At 49.0% G+C, this 18404-nt stretch overlaps 1 protein-coding gene across 1 annotated transcript in view; it reads right to left on the bottom strand.

Moving 5' to 3' along the window:
- Positions 1-18404, bottom strand: part of ESYT3 (extended synaptotagmin 3) — a 55649-nt gene that overhangs the window by 6660 nt on the left and 30585 nt on the right. The window contains exons 6-20 of the mRNA XM_040233436.1: positions 18012-18101; positions 17481-17536; positions 16004-16124; positions 10724-10894; positions 9949-10031; positions 8289-8337; positions 7986-8075; positions 7541-7603; positions 7375-7437; positions 6779-6847; positions 6161-6247; positions 5442-5591; positions 3115-3584; positions 2345-2443; positions 1510-1641 (exon numbers count right to left, since the gene is read on the bottom strand). Of these exons, the coding sequence (XP_040089370.1) occupies positions 1510-1641; positions 2345-2443; positions 3115-3584; positions 5442-5591; positions 6161-6247; positions 6779-6847; positions 7375-7437; positions 7541-7603; positions 7986-8075; positions 8289-8337; positions 9949-10031; positions 10724-10894; positions 16004-16124; positions 17481-17536; positions 18012-18101 (1793 nt within the window). The remainder of the gene's footprint in view (positions 1-1509; positions 1642-2344; positions 2444-3114; positions 3585-5441; positions 5592-6160; positions 6248-6778; positions 6848-7374; positions 7438-7540; positions 7604-7985; positions 8076-8288; positions 8338-9948; positions 10032-10723; positions 10895-16003; positions 16125-17480; positions 17537-18011; positions 18102-18404) is intronic.

Here is an 18404-nt window from a genome sequence, read left to right as displayed (position 1 = left end):
TATTCTGCTGCTTTTGGATGGACTGTTCTATGTATTAGACCAGTTCATCTGGTCTAGCAAGTCATATACAGCTAATGTTTCCTTATTGAATTTATCAGATGATCTATCCTTTGATGAAAGTAGGGTACTAAGGCAGCCTCCTTCAATTCTGAATGATAAGTTTCCCCAGTAGAGTATTTTTGGTTGGAAGCATTTTCCTTTCAGCACTTTGAATATATTGTGCCACTCCATTCTGGCCTGCAAAGTTTCTGCTGATAGTCTTATGTTGGGGGCTGGTGGGGGGGCGGGCTCCCCTATAATGTAATTACTTTTCATAATTACATAACATTTCATAATCAAGAATGCTTTGGTAATAATGTTTTTCTCTCGCTGTTTTTAAGATTCTCTTATCTTTAACTTTAGATATTTTAATTATAATGTATATGGTGTCAATCATGTACTCAACAAGAGACCTCTGAACTCTTTACTTCTAGGTTTACATTTAAGATCAAGGTTGCCAAGTCTGCCTTGTATATAATCCATGCATATCTTGCTGTTACAATTTTGAGAGAGAATTACTAACAGATTAGGTTTGTCACAAAAGTCAACCTCCTATGTTCCCACATAGCAATTTTGACATCCTTTTATGTTGGAGCTCCCTTTGAAGGCAACATTTTTCACTTGTGTGACTGTAGAATATAGGATGGTACCTAATATTAATAGAAAGTATTCAATAAATATTGCACAGATTAATTCTCTCTCCCCACATTCTTTCTTGATATCAATGAACTAAAAATGTAGCTCTTGAAAGAACATATTAATCTTTAGACATGACCCAAAAAAGAACTCAGTACAACTCTTTTTAAAATGAGTAGTTATTGATCAAGATAAGCGGAAACAAACATTATTAGGTAAATCATCCTAGGCTTGCTAGCAATGTCTTCTCTTAGGATCCCACAGCAAAAAGAAGCAAGTACCTTGTGATCAACTTGAAATCAAGAATAAGAATATTAAAGATAAGACTTTCCACCACAGACTCATCAAAAGCAAGAAATGTGATTAGACTCTGTCTACTAATTTTGTCCCGAAGGACGTGGGTGGACACACTGGGGGAAGGTACCTGTTTCACCTATGCTTGTTACAGGAGGGAAGACAGGCCAAAGAGCTTGGAACTTTGGAGGAAACTTTAGGTTCTTAGGTTCAAGGTATGTTGTTTATGTTTGAAAACAAACATCTGACTAGATTCAAATCTTTTTGCTGCCAAAGGGGATTCATTTAAAGAGAGAGAGTGTGGAACATTTCATAATCAAGAATGCTTTGGTCCACACAGGCAAGAAAAATGGTTAACTGTTTTGCTAAACTTCTCTGGCAGTCCTTTTCTCCCACAAAATGTAGAAGCTTCATGACTGTGTTGGTGTCCTGTTCAACCCCAGCCCTTCCCAGCATCTGGCAGTTGCCAGGCACACAGGAGGTACTCAGCAAATACTCGAGTGGCTGTGACACTCTAAGCAGGCCACCTGGGCCACTTACGTCTCATCAAACAGGGGCTCCAGGGTCTTCCGCTTCACTGAGGTCTTCTTACGACTTGCCCACCTCCTTTCTGGCAACAAGTAGACACGGACGTAGGGATCAGCTCCACTGCTGGTACAGGGCGTCAGGTTTCTGATTTGGTTTCAAACACATTAAAGGAAAGAGGCCTCTTGTTTTGAAATACTGAAAGCACTCATTTGGAGACTTCCCTGGTGGCTCAGACGGTAAAGCATCTGTCTACAGTGCGGGAGACCCAGGTTCGAGCCCTGGATTGGGAAGATCCCCTGGAGAAGGAAATGGCAATCCACTCCAGTACTATTGCCTGGAAAATCTCATGGACAGAGGAGCCTGGTAGGCTACAGTCTATGGGGTCACAGAGTTGGACACGACTGAGCGACTTCACTTCACTGTACTAGCCATACAGCTTTAGATGGCCTTGGGGATAAAAATGCCCTGTAATCTAGACCAAAAAAATCAAAAGTCTGCAGAATTTGTAGGACAAAACATCAGATGTGTGGTTTTAAAAACATATGTTTTTATGAAGTTTGGGGTAGAGCCAAGTACTTTTCCATGTAAAGGAAGTTGAAGATTCTTGAGAAAATGTCCTGGCTCCAGGGCACCCCAGACAGCTTTGCAGCAGATGTGGCTGAGCAACACCCTTGGTTCTGGAGCCTGTCAGCTCCATCGAGGATCCTGTTAAAGAGCGTTTGAACCTCACTCCTTCCAAGTGTCTACCTTGGGGCTGCCTGCCCCTGCCATTGTTCCAAGTGCCCCCACTGATTTTTGGTCACCTGACGCTCCCAAGGGCTCTTTCCTGGTCCTAATGTCTCTTTACCTGCAGCCGTTGATTAGCACGCTGAGACAGCGTCGCAGACACACATAGCGCACCGTGAGGTGAATCTCACCCAGCCCCCGATGCCCGAGGTCCCCGTCTCTGAAAAGAAAGGGCTTGTCATTTCTCTTGCCATTATGGGTGCTGGCCTCTCCCCCCACCCCCAAGAAGCATGTCAGTTAACAAATTAATTCTCAGTAAGGTTCCTTTTAGTTGGAATTACTTCCTATCCCACATTCATGTATAATTATCCTGCTTCACTGTAGGAAGAGCATGGTACCGTAGGAAGAACTCTCTAGCAGCATCTGCCTTTATACTATGATTTCTTGTGGAACCTTGGGCAAGTTACTCAACCTTTATGATAGTAAGTTCTGTCTTTTAGGGTTATTGTGAAGATCCAATTGCTAAGCCCAGAGTCAACACTTTTAAATAGCAGCCATTGATTATATAACTCCACATTTTTGGCTTTCCATATCATTCCAGAATAAATAACTCTTTAGAATTCAAGGTATGTTTTTGCTGTAAGGAACCCAAGTCCAACACTGTTTTCTAGGTGGTATGTAGCTAGAGCCCCAGCAGACTTGTGGGCACATGCACACGTGCTTTCTCTCCCCACATCCTGTGTTCTTTCTATCCCACCATGCTGCCCTATGAAACGATTTTGTGAAAAACCAGGACTTGCATAGCAAAGTAAGTTCATATCTACTGTTCCATCCAGGGAGGTATTTTTCATGCAGGTCATTTTAGAAAATATTAAGCAGAGAGGTGCATACTCAGTGTTGAGGCTGATATCTGTCAGGTCAAAGCAGGAAGAGGCCAGGGAGCTGAGCGAGGACATGCTGGGAGCCAGCCCCTTAGGTGGCCATGCGAATGGGGAGGCAGGGCATTTCATGGGTCTGGGTGACTTGATGGGCCCCGGAGAGTGGGGGCCTGGCACAGCCAGGTAGATGGTGGCCAGACTCTTCTTCTCTGTGGGTGCACTGTCCTTGCCTTTGGGCTCTGGGCCCGTCTCTTCAAGCATGGGCTTGGTGGCAGTGATGGTGGCAGAAGTGGTGTTCTTGGCAGCCTGCCTGATCTCAGAAGCAGGGTCTGGAGGGTGTGGCAGATCTGTAGGGCCCTCTCCCTGGGGTGGGGCTCTAGGGTCCTGGTTGGTGGTGACCTTCTTAATGAACAGAGGGCCTTTCTTTAGGGCTTCAGGTCCTGTGTATGGACTTCCCAGCTCTCGTTCTTCCAAGTGCAGGAACTGTAAGCAGATGACAGGGTTGTTTATGAGCTGGCACACCACTTCCACTTTCTCCCCGTCTGCTCTCACCTTCACCCCTGGGAAGTGGTTCCTCCTCTCTTCTGGAAGGAACAGTTTCCTCAAAACTCTGTTCCTTCCTGACTGCCCAATCCAACGGATTTTTACTCCCAGACCTATCTTCTTAACCTCTCTGCCTCTGGCTCCCGCTGACCAAACCTTCTCATTACCTTTCTTCCTGCCTCAGTAATTGTCATGAAGACTCAGTTGTGACTCTCTTTTCTCTTTATATTAGTTCTGGCTGCTGGAGACCTGACCCATTTACCTAAGCCTTCCTGTATATCACCAGCTGCCTTCTGGATGTGATCATTTCTAGCCACCACCTTATTCACCATTGCTTTCCCCTAAAATGTGTTTTCTATCCAGATATAATCATGTGCTCCCAAAGTTTCAAACCTCAGCCATTGTTTCTCCTTCTGCTTTTCCCATCAATCATTAAGACTCTTCCCAGGAAATTTCCATTTCCAGCAATATGGTGATCAAAATATTCTGAAAAACCTTTTGTTAGAAATGCTCAATAAAATGAAACAAACATACTTCTAAATGCATAGCCAAATTCACAAGAAAGTAAGGGAAATCCCTAGGTTTACAAAAAAGCAAAAAAAGGAAAGAAAACTGAAAAAATGTTAACTTTCCCAGGGTTATTTATCAGCCTTAGAATCCAAGGGGTTTGGAGATGAGGCCTTGGGTCAGTGTAGGACCCAGGAAGGTGGGATATGTTTCACCCACCAGCAAAGACTGATGACAAGAAATATATCTCAGCCTGGACTATGGCTGGCAGGAAATAAAAGTATTTCCTGAGAATATGGCACTGTATAGGTTTGTCTCCTATGAATTTTGGAGTCATATTTATACAACCTGTGGAGTCATGAAACCCAAAGTTTGAAAATTAATATAAAAGTAGACTCAGGTTTGTAATGTTCCTGAGGTGCCTGGTTGCAGCCAAAGCAGAACTTCCTTGGAAGCAAACAACCTCACTTCAAGTCACAAAGGTAACACTGAACACATGTCTGCAACCCCAGTTACCAAATGTAGAAATGAATCACCATGAAAGAGCATCAACAGACAAAACAGACATCAAAATTTAACTCCCAAGATCTTCAGATAACAGGATTAGCAGACTTACATTTTAAGTATTTCCAAATGATTAAAGATGGACTAGAAACATGAAAATAAAATACAACAAAGAAAAGATATTATAGATTTGGAAAACAAAGTGAAAAATGAAAAAATTGCCTTTGAAATAAAAACCGTGAACAGGTTTAATGGCAGATTGAAAGTGAAGTCACTCAGTCGTGTCCGACTCTTTGTGACCCCATGGACTGTAGCCTACCAGGCTCCTCTGTCCATGGGATTTTCCAGGCAGTAGTCCTGGAGCGGATTGCCATTTCCTTCTCCAGGGGATCTTCCCAACCCAGGGATTGAACCCGGGTCTCTTGCATTGTAGACAGACGCTTTACCGTCTGAGCCACCATAGCCAAAGAAAGATTTAGTGGTATGGAAAACAGGTCTGAGCCAATGAGAAGGTAGCACCAAGAGCGAAAGAGAAAGAGAAAATATGAAGGTCAGGTCATGTTAAGCCATGAAGATGATAACGTCCAATGTAATTGAAGGAAATGTAGAAGGAGGGATTAAAAGATTGGGAGAGGCAATATTTGAAGAGAAAATGGCTGACAATATACTGAAATTGATATTAAAAAATATGAATTCATCTCTGAACTTCTTTGCAACACAGGGCAGATACTTAGTACTGGAGTAGACCACTCCTTGCCCACCCTGGGGGAAAGAGGAGAGATTTACCCGAAGCACCAGCCTCATGGAGATGAGGCTGTCCAGGCCTGAGTGGTCCAGCTGGAAGCGCTGCTCCAGAGTAAGGTCTGCATGGGGGAGAATCTGGCACAGGGGGAACTCCAGCACTCCTAGAGCACACTCTTGGTCGTCATCAAGCACCTGGGCAATGGGCCAGTCACAAAACAAGATGATAACCAAGCCCCACCCTTGCCAGCACTACTCTCTTGGCTCCAGCCAAGACTGAGTTTACTTCGGTAAGCATGTTCTGTGCTTCTCTTGGCCTCTGGTTCTGTTCTGAAAACTGGAAATGAGACCTGACTTGGTCCCTGCCTTCAGTCAGGGCAAGAGAGTGACTCAGGGGAGAGGCAACCATGACCTGTGTGAGGCAAGTTTGTCAATGCCTGGGGCCTTCAGGGCTTTAGGGACTGATGAGCTGTGCTGCTCTATGATGGGACTAAGTACATCATCATTAATTTCCTGAGTAGATTTCAACCCAGGCCATACTAGGTGCTATTAATATTTAAAAACTGGAGACTCTGGCAGGGAGTGCCATGGGACTTAAGGGTTTGTCCTTCCACAGCCTCCTCCCCAGTGACCTTGGGCACCTGCTCATGAGATGTAGGCCCTCAGTATCCTCTCCTGACTCCCTGGGGAACCTGCTCAAGCCCCTACCCCTTGCGGCTTAGATGCCTCTGAGCTCTGTTCCAAGAGCCCAGCTTCATGCAAACCTTCAGATGCAGCTGTTCAGCAGCCACGTTGTGCACGAAGAAGGAGAACACCTGGCTCCACACAGGGTCCTTGCTGTGGGGACAGGTCTAGGGGCAGGAGGGAAAGGGGGCCATGAAGGGTTAGGTTGGGCAGAGCAGGGCACCAGTGCCCTCTGCTCTCACTCTGTCCACCCAGGGATAGACCCACACACACTGCAGTTCGTGGGAGGCACCAGGGCTGGGCAGCCAGACTCGAAGGCGAGGAGAGTGTGCCAGGAATTCTCACGGGGGCTGCAATCCCAAAAGCACTAGAACTCAATTCCCCAGGGAGGTGGTGGTGGGAGGGCAAGGGGACTTCTGCTGTGGGGGTGATGGAAAGGCCGTAGGCTGAGAGCCATGCCTAAGCTTGAACCCTGGTTCTGCTTTCTAGCTCTTAGAGTCACTGATCTCTGGTCCCCAGATTCTTGAACTATAGAACTCTTTTGTGAGGTTATTTTGAAGACACAGTGATATAAAGCATCTATAATGTGCACTGGCACCCACTTCAGTGTAAGCTAATTTCCTTCACTCTTGCTTCTCTCCCTGAAGTGTTGGGGCCCCCAGTTCCTTAGTCTTTGGCTGCACACCAAGCTATCTTACCTTGCTCAGGTGTGTCTTCTTGCCTACAGAGAGCCTGACGTAGGAAGAAGGGTCTCTGCTGACTTTATTCTGTGAGGGGACAAATCCACAAAGTAGAGATAGTACCCACAGTGCCAACTTGAGACTCCACCTCTCAACCCTCAGGAGCATCGGTGGGACCTGAGGCCACCCACCATGCCTCCCTTTGAGAGAAGGCCTCCTTGGTGCTCCAAGGGGCCTGGGCTGCCATCACTGTGCCAGCACCTGGGCTGGGCTGACCCTGTGGGGAGCTTCCAAGTTAAAGACAGGAGGCATGGCTGGACACAGGTGCTTGTTCCCTAGAGCTGTGGAGACAGGGTGGAGCTGAGCTCTGGCTTCCCCTGAGCTGTGTGACCCACGCCTTAGCTTCTGGGTCCTATTTTTAAATGGCAATAAAAATGGACACACGGCCACCGTGGGACTCAGGCATAACGGATGTGGGAGGAGCCCAGTGCCCAGCTCACTGCAGACTCAGTGATCCCCACTGAGTCATCATCCCCAGGCTGTGTACACAGCAGACTGGAAGCTGTGGATACTCGGGAAAAGGAGCTGTCAGTTCCTTTCACACACACACTTACCCTGGCCAATCTGGACAGCTTTTTGGCTTGATATTCACCATTTAGGTACTCAAAAGGGCTTCTCTGCAGCACGAGAAGAATAGGGTGAATGAGCAACATACGGACATTTGAGAGTGACGGGCACAAGGCAGGGTGTGTGTGACGCTCTGGCCACATCACCACTCACCGGCAGGTTGCAGGCGCTCTCCAAGAAGACCACGAGGATGGCAGTGGAAAAGCTCCCATGGTCCTACAAGCAGACACAGGCTCTCACTACAAGCAGGAGACAGGCCAGTTTAGGAGCGCCCTCTTCATGGCTCTGGACTGGCCATACCTCCCCTCACAACCTAGCTCTTTGTTGAAAATACAACTGCAGCATGACAAGACTCGAGTCAGAACTGGTGGACTTCCCTATGAACTGGGCTGACAGGCACTATCAGAACTTTTAAGGATCCCATCCACCCTGTGTAGAGGTGAGGGCTGAGGGATACGCTCTCCAGAAGGTGGGGCTGGCCGGAGAACCCTGAGCAAGATCTGCGGCTTCAGCTCCCTCCTCCACCCTCCAACCCACACACCACTGACAAGTGCCCGCCTCCACCTTTCTGCCCAGAAGCCTGACACCCTGCAGTCACCTCAGTCACAGCATCCGGCTCTGTGATCAGTGAAAGCCATTCCAGCCGCAGGTGCAGCCGCCCGCTCGTTGTGTTGTTCAGCGCAAACCACTGCAGGAGGATGGGGAGGGGAGCTTGGGGACAGGGCTAGTGAGACCCCATAGGACCCTGATAGGGGCTTCAGAGAAGAGGTGAACCAGAGCAGACAGGGTGGGCTCTAGGCTAGGAGAGGTTAGGGAAGGCCAGTACTACAGTTTGGGGCGGAAGCAATGCTGTCCACAAGCGGGGGCGGGGGGGAGGGGTGGTTACAGGTGCCAGCTCTACCTCATCCACCACTCTGTTGGTCATGACATCCCCGAGGCAGATCTGCAGGCTGGAATACACAGGGAGCGAAGGTCAGTTCAGCCCAGGGGCAGCAGTAGGCACGGAGGCCCACTCTGAAACGTTTTCAAGTATCTGAGTGGGACCCTCAAGACAGGACCTTATTCATCCCAAGAATGAATGGAAGACCACTTTGAGCTCAAGCTAAGGAAGAATTGTCTAGCCATTGGGGCTGCTCCCATTGGGCATGCTGCCCAAGCAGGCAAGCAGCTCTGATCCCCAGAGGGGAATAAGCAAACGCTGCTGGACACACTGGCTCTGGATGCTCAGTGAGGGTGCTCCTGGCATTTGGCTGGGATGAGTCTTCATTGTGCAAAACTGCCCATGCATTGCAGGAATTTAGCTTCTCTGTCCTGTGTCCTCTAAATGCCAGCAGCACCACCTCCCACGGTCACTGTAATAACCCAACAGGCCCTTCCATTTCCAAAACTGCCTCAGATGCCCTCCAGGGGCTAAGTATAGTTGGCATGAGTGTGAAACCATGTGCCTCCCACCTACCCTGACAAAGCCCAGCTGGGAGGTCCTGATAGCCAGTGGCAGGGAGTTAATTCCATGTTAACTGTTAGAAATGTGCTGGACCTCAAAACACACTTGAAAGCAGTTACATAAAACATGAACCACAGACACACTTCTAATCTGTAACATTACAAAAGTCACAACTCCTTTAAGGTGAAAATTTTAAAATGGTAAGTCACATCTGGTGGTAAGCTATTTCTTAGCCTGTTAGATTGTGCCTGTCCTATTTTGTTTCTACATTTTAAAATCACATGTACATGGAAACAAGCTAAACAACTTAGAAGTATGAATATCTGGGTAAAACTGTTCTGCTCCCTCCTAATCCCAGCCTCTGAGATAAGCAGTGGCGTTGCTTCCGCACCAGTACATGTGAACACACATATATCCTTCCTGGAAAAATGTGTCAACTGCTTCCCCCACTTACTTAGCTATGATGAATATCCTCAAGGTCAACATACATAGATCCTACTCATCACTTTTTAAAGCTGTAGGGTATTCTGTAGTTTAGCAATGATAAATTTAAATATTCAACCAATGTCCTCTGAGTCTGGTCATGCTTCCAGTTTTTTGTTTTGCCGCCATAGATAGGTCTGCAATAAATGACTGAGGTCTAATGCTTTTTATAGGAGATTCCTGAAATTGGGATGGCTGGAACAGTGTAATTTTGGGGTTTTGATAGCCCCACCCTAGTCCTTTCAATCCTCAGAGCACAGAGGCTCTGTTCCACCACAGAGTGAGCACATGTTTCTTGGATGCTGGGGCCAGGCTATGCATACCTTGGCCCTGCCCACTGCTCCAGATGGGACTCTAGGTACATTATGAAGAGCACAGAAAGCAGAGCCTGTAGTGCACAAACCTCAGGACCCCCTCTGTGCCTCCAGAGGGCTAGGACTCAGGGCTGGACACCCAGGGGACATCTGGGGAGGAGGTCCATGGCAGCGGTATGAAATGGCAGTACTGGCTGCCTGGCACAGTCACCATGTCAGAGTGTGGTGGGAGTTGCAAGTCCTGAGTGGTGGAAGTGGGAGTACCTATGAGCCCAAGGGCTAGAGCCCTGCACCCCCAGGCCCAGCTTGGCCCTCCTCACCTGCCCAAGAAGTCGTCCTTGTCAGGATCCTCATCGTACAGGTCCACTTCCAGGTCCTGCCCTGGGACTTCATACACTATGAACTGGGAGGAAAGAGAGGTGACTTGACCTGCAGGCCCCAATAGCTGATGAAACAGAGATCAAGCATGACCCCAGGGGAGCCAAGTTCTAGCCCTGCCTCCTGGCAGCTCAGAGCCCTGGGCAGGTCCCTGCCTTTCTCGGTTCCTGGAGAACCTTACTGGAAGGAGGGAGTGATGCCCTCTCCCATGGGATGCAGAGACTCAGAGGCAGCTTGTGTAACACCGTGGCAGGGTGGGGGCTCGGATGGGTGGCTGCTCTGTTTTCTGCCAGGGGCTTGCAGCTTCCAAACTGTGACCCTCAACCTGGCTGTGGGCCTGCCCTACCCACAATAGGGACTGTAGTTGAACTTAAGAGAGAACTTCAGGCTGCTGGCATCTGGTTCTGGGGCAGGGGAGGCTGAGATGGGGCAGGACTGCCCCTGAGGTTCTGTGAATTAGAAACTTCCAATGAAGCTGCCTCTGGTCAGGAAAAGGAGGAATCAGTCAATAAACTAGTCCTCTACTGGGAGCAGCCACCTCCAGAAGCCTAGTGGACCTGGGAAGTAGGTCTGCCTGTCCCCAGTGTCATGCCTCTGGCACAGTGCTGCCCCATGTGTATATGAAGACCATGAAGGCAGAACCCCACCTTGTTTGGGCCAGCACTGCCCAGAGTGGAGCTCTGGAGAGCAGCTGGGAGCCACTAAAGAGCCCCTCACCTCAAACACCTCATTCCAGGTGGGGCACAGGTTCTTATAGATGGTCCTGCTCCGGAAGTGCTGCAGGCCGATGCTCACCTTGGCGTAGGGGTCTGACTTGCCTCGGATTCCCAGGAAGCTGTCCTTCTGGGCCAGCTTTTCAGCCTCCAGCAAGTGGACTCTGATCACTCCCTGCAAAATGCCCCAGTCTGATGCTCACAGCTGTTTTGAGGAACCTCAAAGTCCGCAACTTCAGAGCCAAAGCCATCAGCTATCACCTCAGCCCAATCTCACCCTCTCCACATCTGGAGACAAGCCACAGGGCCATGGAGCAAGTGCAGGCAGGACCCAGGGCTCAGTCCACTGCATCAAGATGCCTGTACACATTCCCACCCTCCTGACCTCCCTGCCTCCAGCCTGCCCCATGAATGGCCAGTTCAACTGCAGTCATTTCCTCCTCCTGTGCCAACCGCCATGCTGCCTGAGCCGGTTTCCTCCCGTGTTCCATCCCAGTCTAACCCACATGCAGACTGAGATCCAGTGTCATTTCTTCCCAATACCCAGATATACATGCCCCTGTGGGCACTGCATGATGCTCACAGTAGGTCCCTGGGCTCATCAAGGCCCCAGCACTGAGCCACCTCACTCCCAACACTCTGGGCTACATCTTAAGCCAGAACAGAGCACAAGAATTAGGAGAAACACTTAAGGGGACCAGGAGGCCTCCTGCCTAGCACTGTTTTTTTTTTAATATCAGTAAATACATAAGACGGTAGGTGCTGAGAGAGGGCATCAGAGGGCAGACAGATTGAAACCACAATCACAGACAACTAGACAGTCTGATCACACGGACCACAGCCTTGTCTAACTCAATGAAACTAAGCCATGCCCTGTGGGGCCACCCAAGACAGACGGGTCATGGTGGAGAGGTCTGACAGAATGTGGTCCACTGTTGAAGGGAATGGCAAACCACTTCAGTATTCTTGCCTCAAGAACCCCATGAACAGTATGAAAAGGCAAAAAGATTGGACACTGAAAGATGAACTACTCAGGTGCCCAATATGCTACTGGAGATCAGTGGAGAAATAACTCCAGAAAGAGTGAAGGGATGGAGCCAAAGCAAAAACAACACCCAGTTGTGGGTGGGACTAGTGATAGAAGTAAGGTCTGATGCTGTAAAGAGCAATATTGCATAGGAACCTGGAATGTTAGGTCCATGAATCAAGGCAAATATGAAGTGGTCAAACAGGAGATGGCAACAGTGAACGTCAACAGTCTAGGAATCAGCGAACTAAGATGTACTGGAATAGGTGAATTTAACTCAGATGACCATTATATCTACTATTGTAGGCAGGAATCCCTTAGAAGAAATGAAGTAGCCATCATAGTCAACAAAAGAGTCTGAAATGCGGTACTTGGATGCAATCTCAAAAACAGAATGATCTCTGTTTGTTTCCAAGGCAAACCATTCAATATCATAGTCTATGCCCCGACCAGTAATGCTGAAGAAGCTGAAGTTGAATGGCTCTATGAAGACCTACAAGACCTTCTAGAACTAACACCCAAAAAAGATGTCCTTTTCATTATAGCAGACTGGAATGCAAAAGTAGGAAGTCAAGAAACACCTGGAGTAACAGGCAAATTTGCCCTTGGAGTACAGAATGAAGCAGGGCAAAGGCTAACAGAGTTTTGCCAAGAGAATGTACTGGTCATAGCAAACACCCTCTTCCAACAACACAAGAGAAGACTCTACACATGGACATCACCAGATGGTCAACACTGAAATCAGATTGATTTTATCCTTTGCAGCCAAAAATGGAGGAGATCTGTACAGTCAGCAAAAACAAGACCAGGAGCTGACTGTGGCTCAGATCATGAACTCCTTATTGCCAAACTCAGACTGAAATTGAAGGAAGTGGGGAAAACCACTAGACCATTCAGGTATGACCTAAATCAAATCCCTTATGATTATACAGTGGAAGTGAGAAATAGATTTAAGGGACAAGATCTGATAGATAGAGTGCCTGATGAACTATGGATGGAGGTTCATGACATTGTACAGGAGACAGGGATCAAGACCATCCCCAAGAAAAAGAAATGCAAAAAAGCAAAATGGCTGTCTGAGGAGGCCTTACAAATAGCTGTGAAAAGAAGAGAGGCAAAAGGCAAAGGAGAAAAGGAAAGATATAAGCATCTGAATGAAGGCTTCCAAAGAATAGCAAGGAGAGATAAGAAAGCCTTCTTCAGCGATCAATGCAAAGAAATAGAGGAAAAGAACAGAATGGGAAAGACTAGAGATCTCTTCAAGAAAATTAGAGATACCAAGGGAAAATTTCATGCAAAGATGGGCTCAATAAAGGACAGAAATGGTATGGACCTAACAGAAGCAGAAGATATTAAGAAGAGGTGGTAAGAATACACAGAAGAACTGTACAAAAAAGATCTTCATGACAAAGATAATCAACAATGGTGTGATCACTCACCTAGAGCCAGACATCCTGGAATGTGAAGTCAAGTGGGCCTTAGGAAGGATCACTACGAACAAAGATGGTGGAGGTGATGGAATTCCAGTTGAGCTATTTCAAATCCTAAAAGATGATTCTGTGAAAGTGCTGCACTCAGTATGTCAGCAACTTTGGAAAACTCAGCAGTGGCCACAGGACTGGAAAAGGTCAGTTTTCATTCCAATCCCAACGAAAGGCAATGCCAAAGAATGCTCAAACTACTGCACAATTGTACTCATCTCACACGCTAGTAAAGTAATGCTCAAAATTCTCCAAGCCAGGCTTCAACAATGTTCCAGATGTTCAAGCTGGTTTTAGAAAAAGCAGAGGAACCAGAGATCAAATTGCCAACATCCACTGGATCACTGAAGAAGCAGGAGAGTTCAAAAATATATATATTTCTGCTTTATTGACTATGCCAAAGCCTTTGACTGTGTGGATCACAATAAACTGTGGAAAATTCTGAAAGAGATAGGAATACCACACCACCTGACCTGCCTCTTGAGAAACCTGTATGCCGGTCAGGAAGCAACAGTTAGAACTGGACATGGAACAACAGACCAATAGGAAAGACCAAATAGGAAAAGGAGTATGTCAAGGCTGTATATTGTCACCTTGCTTATTTAACTTATATGCAGAGTACATCATGAGAAACGCTGGGCTGGAAGAAGCACAAGCTGGAATCAAGATTGCCGGGAGAAATATCAATCACCTCAGATATGCAGATGACACCACCCTTATGGCAGAAAGTGAAGAAGAACTAAAGAGCCTCTTGATGAAATTGAAAGAGGAGAGTGAAAAAGTTGGCTTAAGGCTCAATATTCAGAAAACTAAGATCATGGCATCTGGTCCCATCACTTCATCGGAAATAGATGGGAAAACAGTGGAAACAGTGTCAGACTTTATTTTTCTGGGCTCCAAAATCACTGTGGATGGTGATTGCAGCCATGAAATTAAAAGATACTTGCTCCTTGGAAGGAAAGTTATGACCAACCTAGACAGCATATTAAAAAGCAGAGACATTACTTTGCCAACAAAGGTCCATCTAGTCAAGGCTATGGTTTTTCCAGTGGTCATGTATGGGTGTGAGAGTTGGACTGTGAAGAAAGCCGAGTGCCGAAGAATTGATGCTTTTGAACTGTGGTGTTGGAGAAGACTGCTGAGAGTCCCTTGGACTGCAAGGAGATCTAACCAGTCCATCCTAAAGATCAGTCCTGGGTGTTCATTGGGACTAATGTTGAAGCTGAAACTCCACTACTTTGGCCACCTGATGCAGAGAGCTGACTCATTTGAAAAGACCCTGATGCTGGAAAAGATTGAGAGCAGGAGGAGAAGGGGACAACAGAGGATGAGATGGTTGGATGGCATCACCAACACAATGGACATGGGTTTGGGTGGACTCTGGGAGTTGGTGATGGACAGGGAGGCCTGGCGTGCTGCAGTTCATGGGGTCGCAAAGAGTCGGACACAACTGAGTGACTGAACTGAACCTGTGTATTTGCCCTTTAACTCAGCAATCCCATTTCCAGAAATCTATCCTAAGGACCTACTGGCAAAAATATAAAAAGACATGTACAAGGCTCCTCATGACAGTACTGTTTGAGATCACAGAAGGCCAGACACAATTCAGTCATCCGTCAGTAGAGACTGGTTGAATAGATACAGTACATTCACATGGTGGAGTACGGTGTACCACAATGTCACAGGGTGACCCTCAGGACACGTGTGTGATAACAGCAAGGTGAAGAGAGCTGTAGCCTGCTGCCACCCATCCTAGAGAGACTATGCCTGCAGTCAGATACACACACACAACCATACACATGTATATGCTCATATTTGAAAACAAATAATGGAAAGTAATAGAAGGATAAACCTTTACTTACAGGGGAGGCAAGAACTAGGTGGTAGAAGCCAAGCTCCTTAAAATGGTTTTTCATACTGGACTTTAGAAGAGTGCAGATATTTCACATGATTGTAAAAGGGCATTAAGATTAAAAACAAACACACACCTCTAGAAATAGGGAATGGAAGGAAACAAATCAATGGAAATATTCATGGCCAGTTGTCACCAACACAGAGAAGAACCAAGTGAGTTTAGATTGTGGCAACTTGATGTACCTGTCCAGTGGGATGTGCCCTAAGGACAGGATGTTTACAGTAGTTTTGATGTAGGTGACGACGCTGTGTTATTACGCTGAGGCTGCTAAACCTGCAGGGAGGGGTAAGAACCACACGTCCCCCTGCGTGACTTGAGTGGGCTGATGCCTCCCACCTGGCACTGATGGTAGAAACAGGCACCTCCCCTCTCCTGAGGCCCTGACTTCCTGCCTCACAGCCAGGGTACCTTCTGCAGGGAAGCCACGTGGCTGTCCCCAGGGGCCTCCTGAGCTGGGCCCAGGATGGGCAGGGGCAAGGGGGGTGGGCACCCAAGGAAGGAGTAGGAGCCTTCACATCACCAAAGGATGGAGTAGGAGCCTCCTGTCCCTGAAGGGAAGGTGGCAGGCTCTGGAGTTTTCTGGGGGTGAATGAGGCTGCCCACAGACCCCAGCACAAGCCCTGCGGGGGACCAAGGTCCAGGAAGAAATGCTCCCTGGGCTTTTCTCTTCCAAGAGAGGTAGCTTTGGGTAAGTCATTCGACCTTCCTGAGACTCAGCCTTTGCCTCATAAAATGGGATGCCAGGCCCTCACAGGGCAGAAATAAGCATTACCATCTGAGGATATACCCCTCTGCCTGGCCCGTCCATCCTTCAGCTCTGGGCCCAAGACCCGGTGCTCCACAGCCAGTGTGGGTACTCACACAGGGCAGAGGGAAGCGCAGCTTGCTTACGTCCAGCCCCTTCTTCACAGGCACAGTCACACGGTTGGGCAGCACCAGGTGGGCGGCGATGAGGTCCTCCAGCAGACTGTCTGTCATCTCACTGGGGAGAGTGGGCACGACCAGCTATGGAGGGTGGCAGCACCTCTCCCAGGCCACCTGTCCCTCTACCCTTCCCTGGACCTGGAATGAGGAGCAGAGCTTGGGGACAGGTGGGTCCCTCCCAGCAGAGAGCAGCCCTGACCCCAGCCTGTCTGGATGGGGGATCAGGGGAGGATATAGGGTGTATATTTTGACAGCCCCCAACCCCGATCATGCTTTATTCCTCTCTGAAGCATCACATCAAGGTAACCAAAAGCAAGGACCTGGATCCTGGGTTAGAATCTCGGCTGCACCAACTACAAGCTGTGTGACCTTGGAAAGTCACTGATCTCGACCTGTTTCCTCATGTCTAAAATGGGGATCTCAGTTTCCTCATCTCTACCTGCTGTTATAAGGATGAGTAAATACACGTGAAGTGCTAAGAACAGTGCCTTATGTCCAGGAAATGCCAGGTACATGTTCACAACTAGCTCTTCTATTCCCTGACATCACCTTGAAATTCTCTTTATTGCCTGATTCCATCTTGCCAGTACAAGGAGACAGGGAAGTGCTTACAACAGGGCTGGCACACAGTAGGTGCTCAAGAAATATCTTCTGGACAAAAGAATGCATGACTGGATTCTCTGTGCCTAGGGGGCAGAATCAGTGGGAATGGCCCCAGTGAGTGAGCAAGTGGTCCTAGCAGCAGGTGAGCCAGCTAGGGGGCACCCTAGCTGGTCCACTGTCTCTCCCTCATGGAGGTGTGTCCACCCAAGGCTGGAGCCCTTCTCTGCTCCTCTCGGGCGCCAGGAAGGCAGGCTGCTCAGACCAGCTCCTCCTTGCTGGCTTCTGCTATGACAGTTGCCCACCCCCTCCCACACTGGTGTCTGTGACACAGTCACCATGGGCAGGAGCCACATGGGCTTCTCATACACACACGTGGGTCAGGGAGGAGTTAATATAACAAGGAGGACACTTGTGTGTGTCCACACCCACTGTACCAGTACTCACACACCTGAGTGTTCTCCCAGGGAACTCAAGACAGAGGAACTAGACTCCCATTTACTGAGAAAGAGCCCCGAGAGGTGAAGGAACTTGTCCAAAGGTGCACAGTGACTAATGGTGGGGCCAGGAGTCTGGCCTGCTTCCAGAGCCTGCACTCGCCTCTCATCAGCCCATGCAGCCTCCTCTGGGACATCTTATCTCATGGTGTTACTCCAAACACACCAACCCTGACCCTCTGGAGGGGCAGGTCCCACGCCTCTCCTGGTGTAGAGAGCAGGGAGGGCTCAGCCGTGGGGCAGCTCCTGTCACTGACCGCACAGCCCAGGGGTGGGGCCCACCTCGGCTCTGCCTAGCGGTCCACATAGGGCCTTACTTAATTCCTGGTGCATCCAGCAGGTTGGTCAGGCCTGTCCAGTTGATCTGCAGGTGCTGCAGGGGCAGAAGGGGGCAGTTAGGCTGGAAGGAGCCAGGAGCCCAGGCTGAGCATCCTCATGCCCACCCATGGGGAATTCAGCCTGTGGGGGTGGGGGTGCCCTCTGCAGGGTGCTGGGTGGGTGAGGCATGTCCCATCCTGCTCAGGACCAGGGCTGTTAGGTGGGCTGCTTCCTGCAGGGACCACAGGAGTGGCCCAAGTGCACGGCCAGGCCAGCCTGGCATCAGAGAGCCTCTGCTCCACCCTGGGCAGCTGTGTGACCTCAGCTGGCCACGTCTCATCTAGACGGCCTTCTTTCTGGGCTTGGGGACAGCAGGGTGGAGCTCCTCAGGCCTCCCAGGGAGCATATGAGATGATGGGTCTAGGTGGGCTTTGGCACATCTGTTCTCGAGCTCAAACCCAGTGCCTGGGCAGCGGGGGAGAGCGCCGGTTCACAGGGAGCAGCAGGCCTGCCTTGTTTTGGGGACTCACCGGCTTTTGAAGGAAGAACATAGTCACGGCTCCCACAAAGGGCTTGTCCACCAGTAGGGGCTCCAGGATGATCCGCAGCGTGCCCTGCAGCTGGATGGCAAGGAGGGACCTCAGCCACCCTTCTCACACCTGTTGCACTGAGCGAGGCCGCTGCTGGCTCATTCATGCCCAGGCCACCCCCGAATGTCAGGGCCACCTGCCACCACTGCAGGGGCCGCACTCAGGGAAGAGAAGCCTGCATGCAGCGGCCACCCCTTTGCTGGCCACCAAGGGTCCCAGCTGCCTTCCAATTCTGTGCTGTCTGTGGGGCTTCAGCCTTGCCCACGGCCGGGGCCCAGGCATGCTCTCCAGCTCAGCTCCACTCCTGCCATAAGCTCTGCCTCCTCCATCTAC

Source organism: Oryx dammah, unplaced genomic scaffold (assembly GCF_014754425.2).
Source record: "Oryx dammah isolate SB20612 unplaced genomic scaffold, SCBI_Odam_1.1 HiC_scaffold_2, whole genome shotgun sequence".
NCBI lineage: Eukaryota > Metazoa > Chordata > Mammalia > Artiodactyla > Bovidae > Oryx > Oryx dammah.
This window is presented reverse-complemented; position numbering and strand designations above follow the sequence as displayed.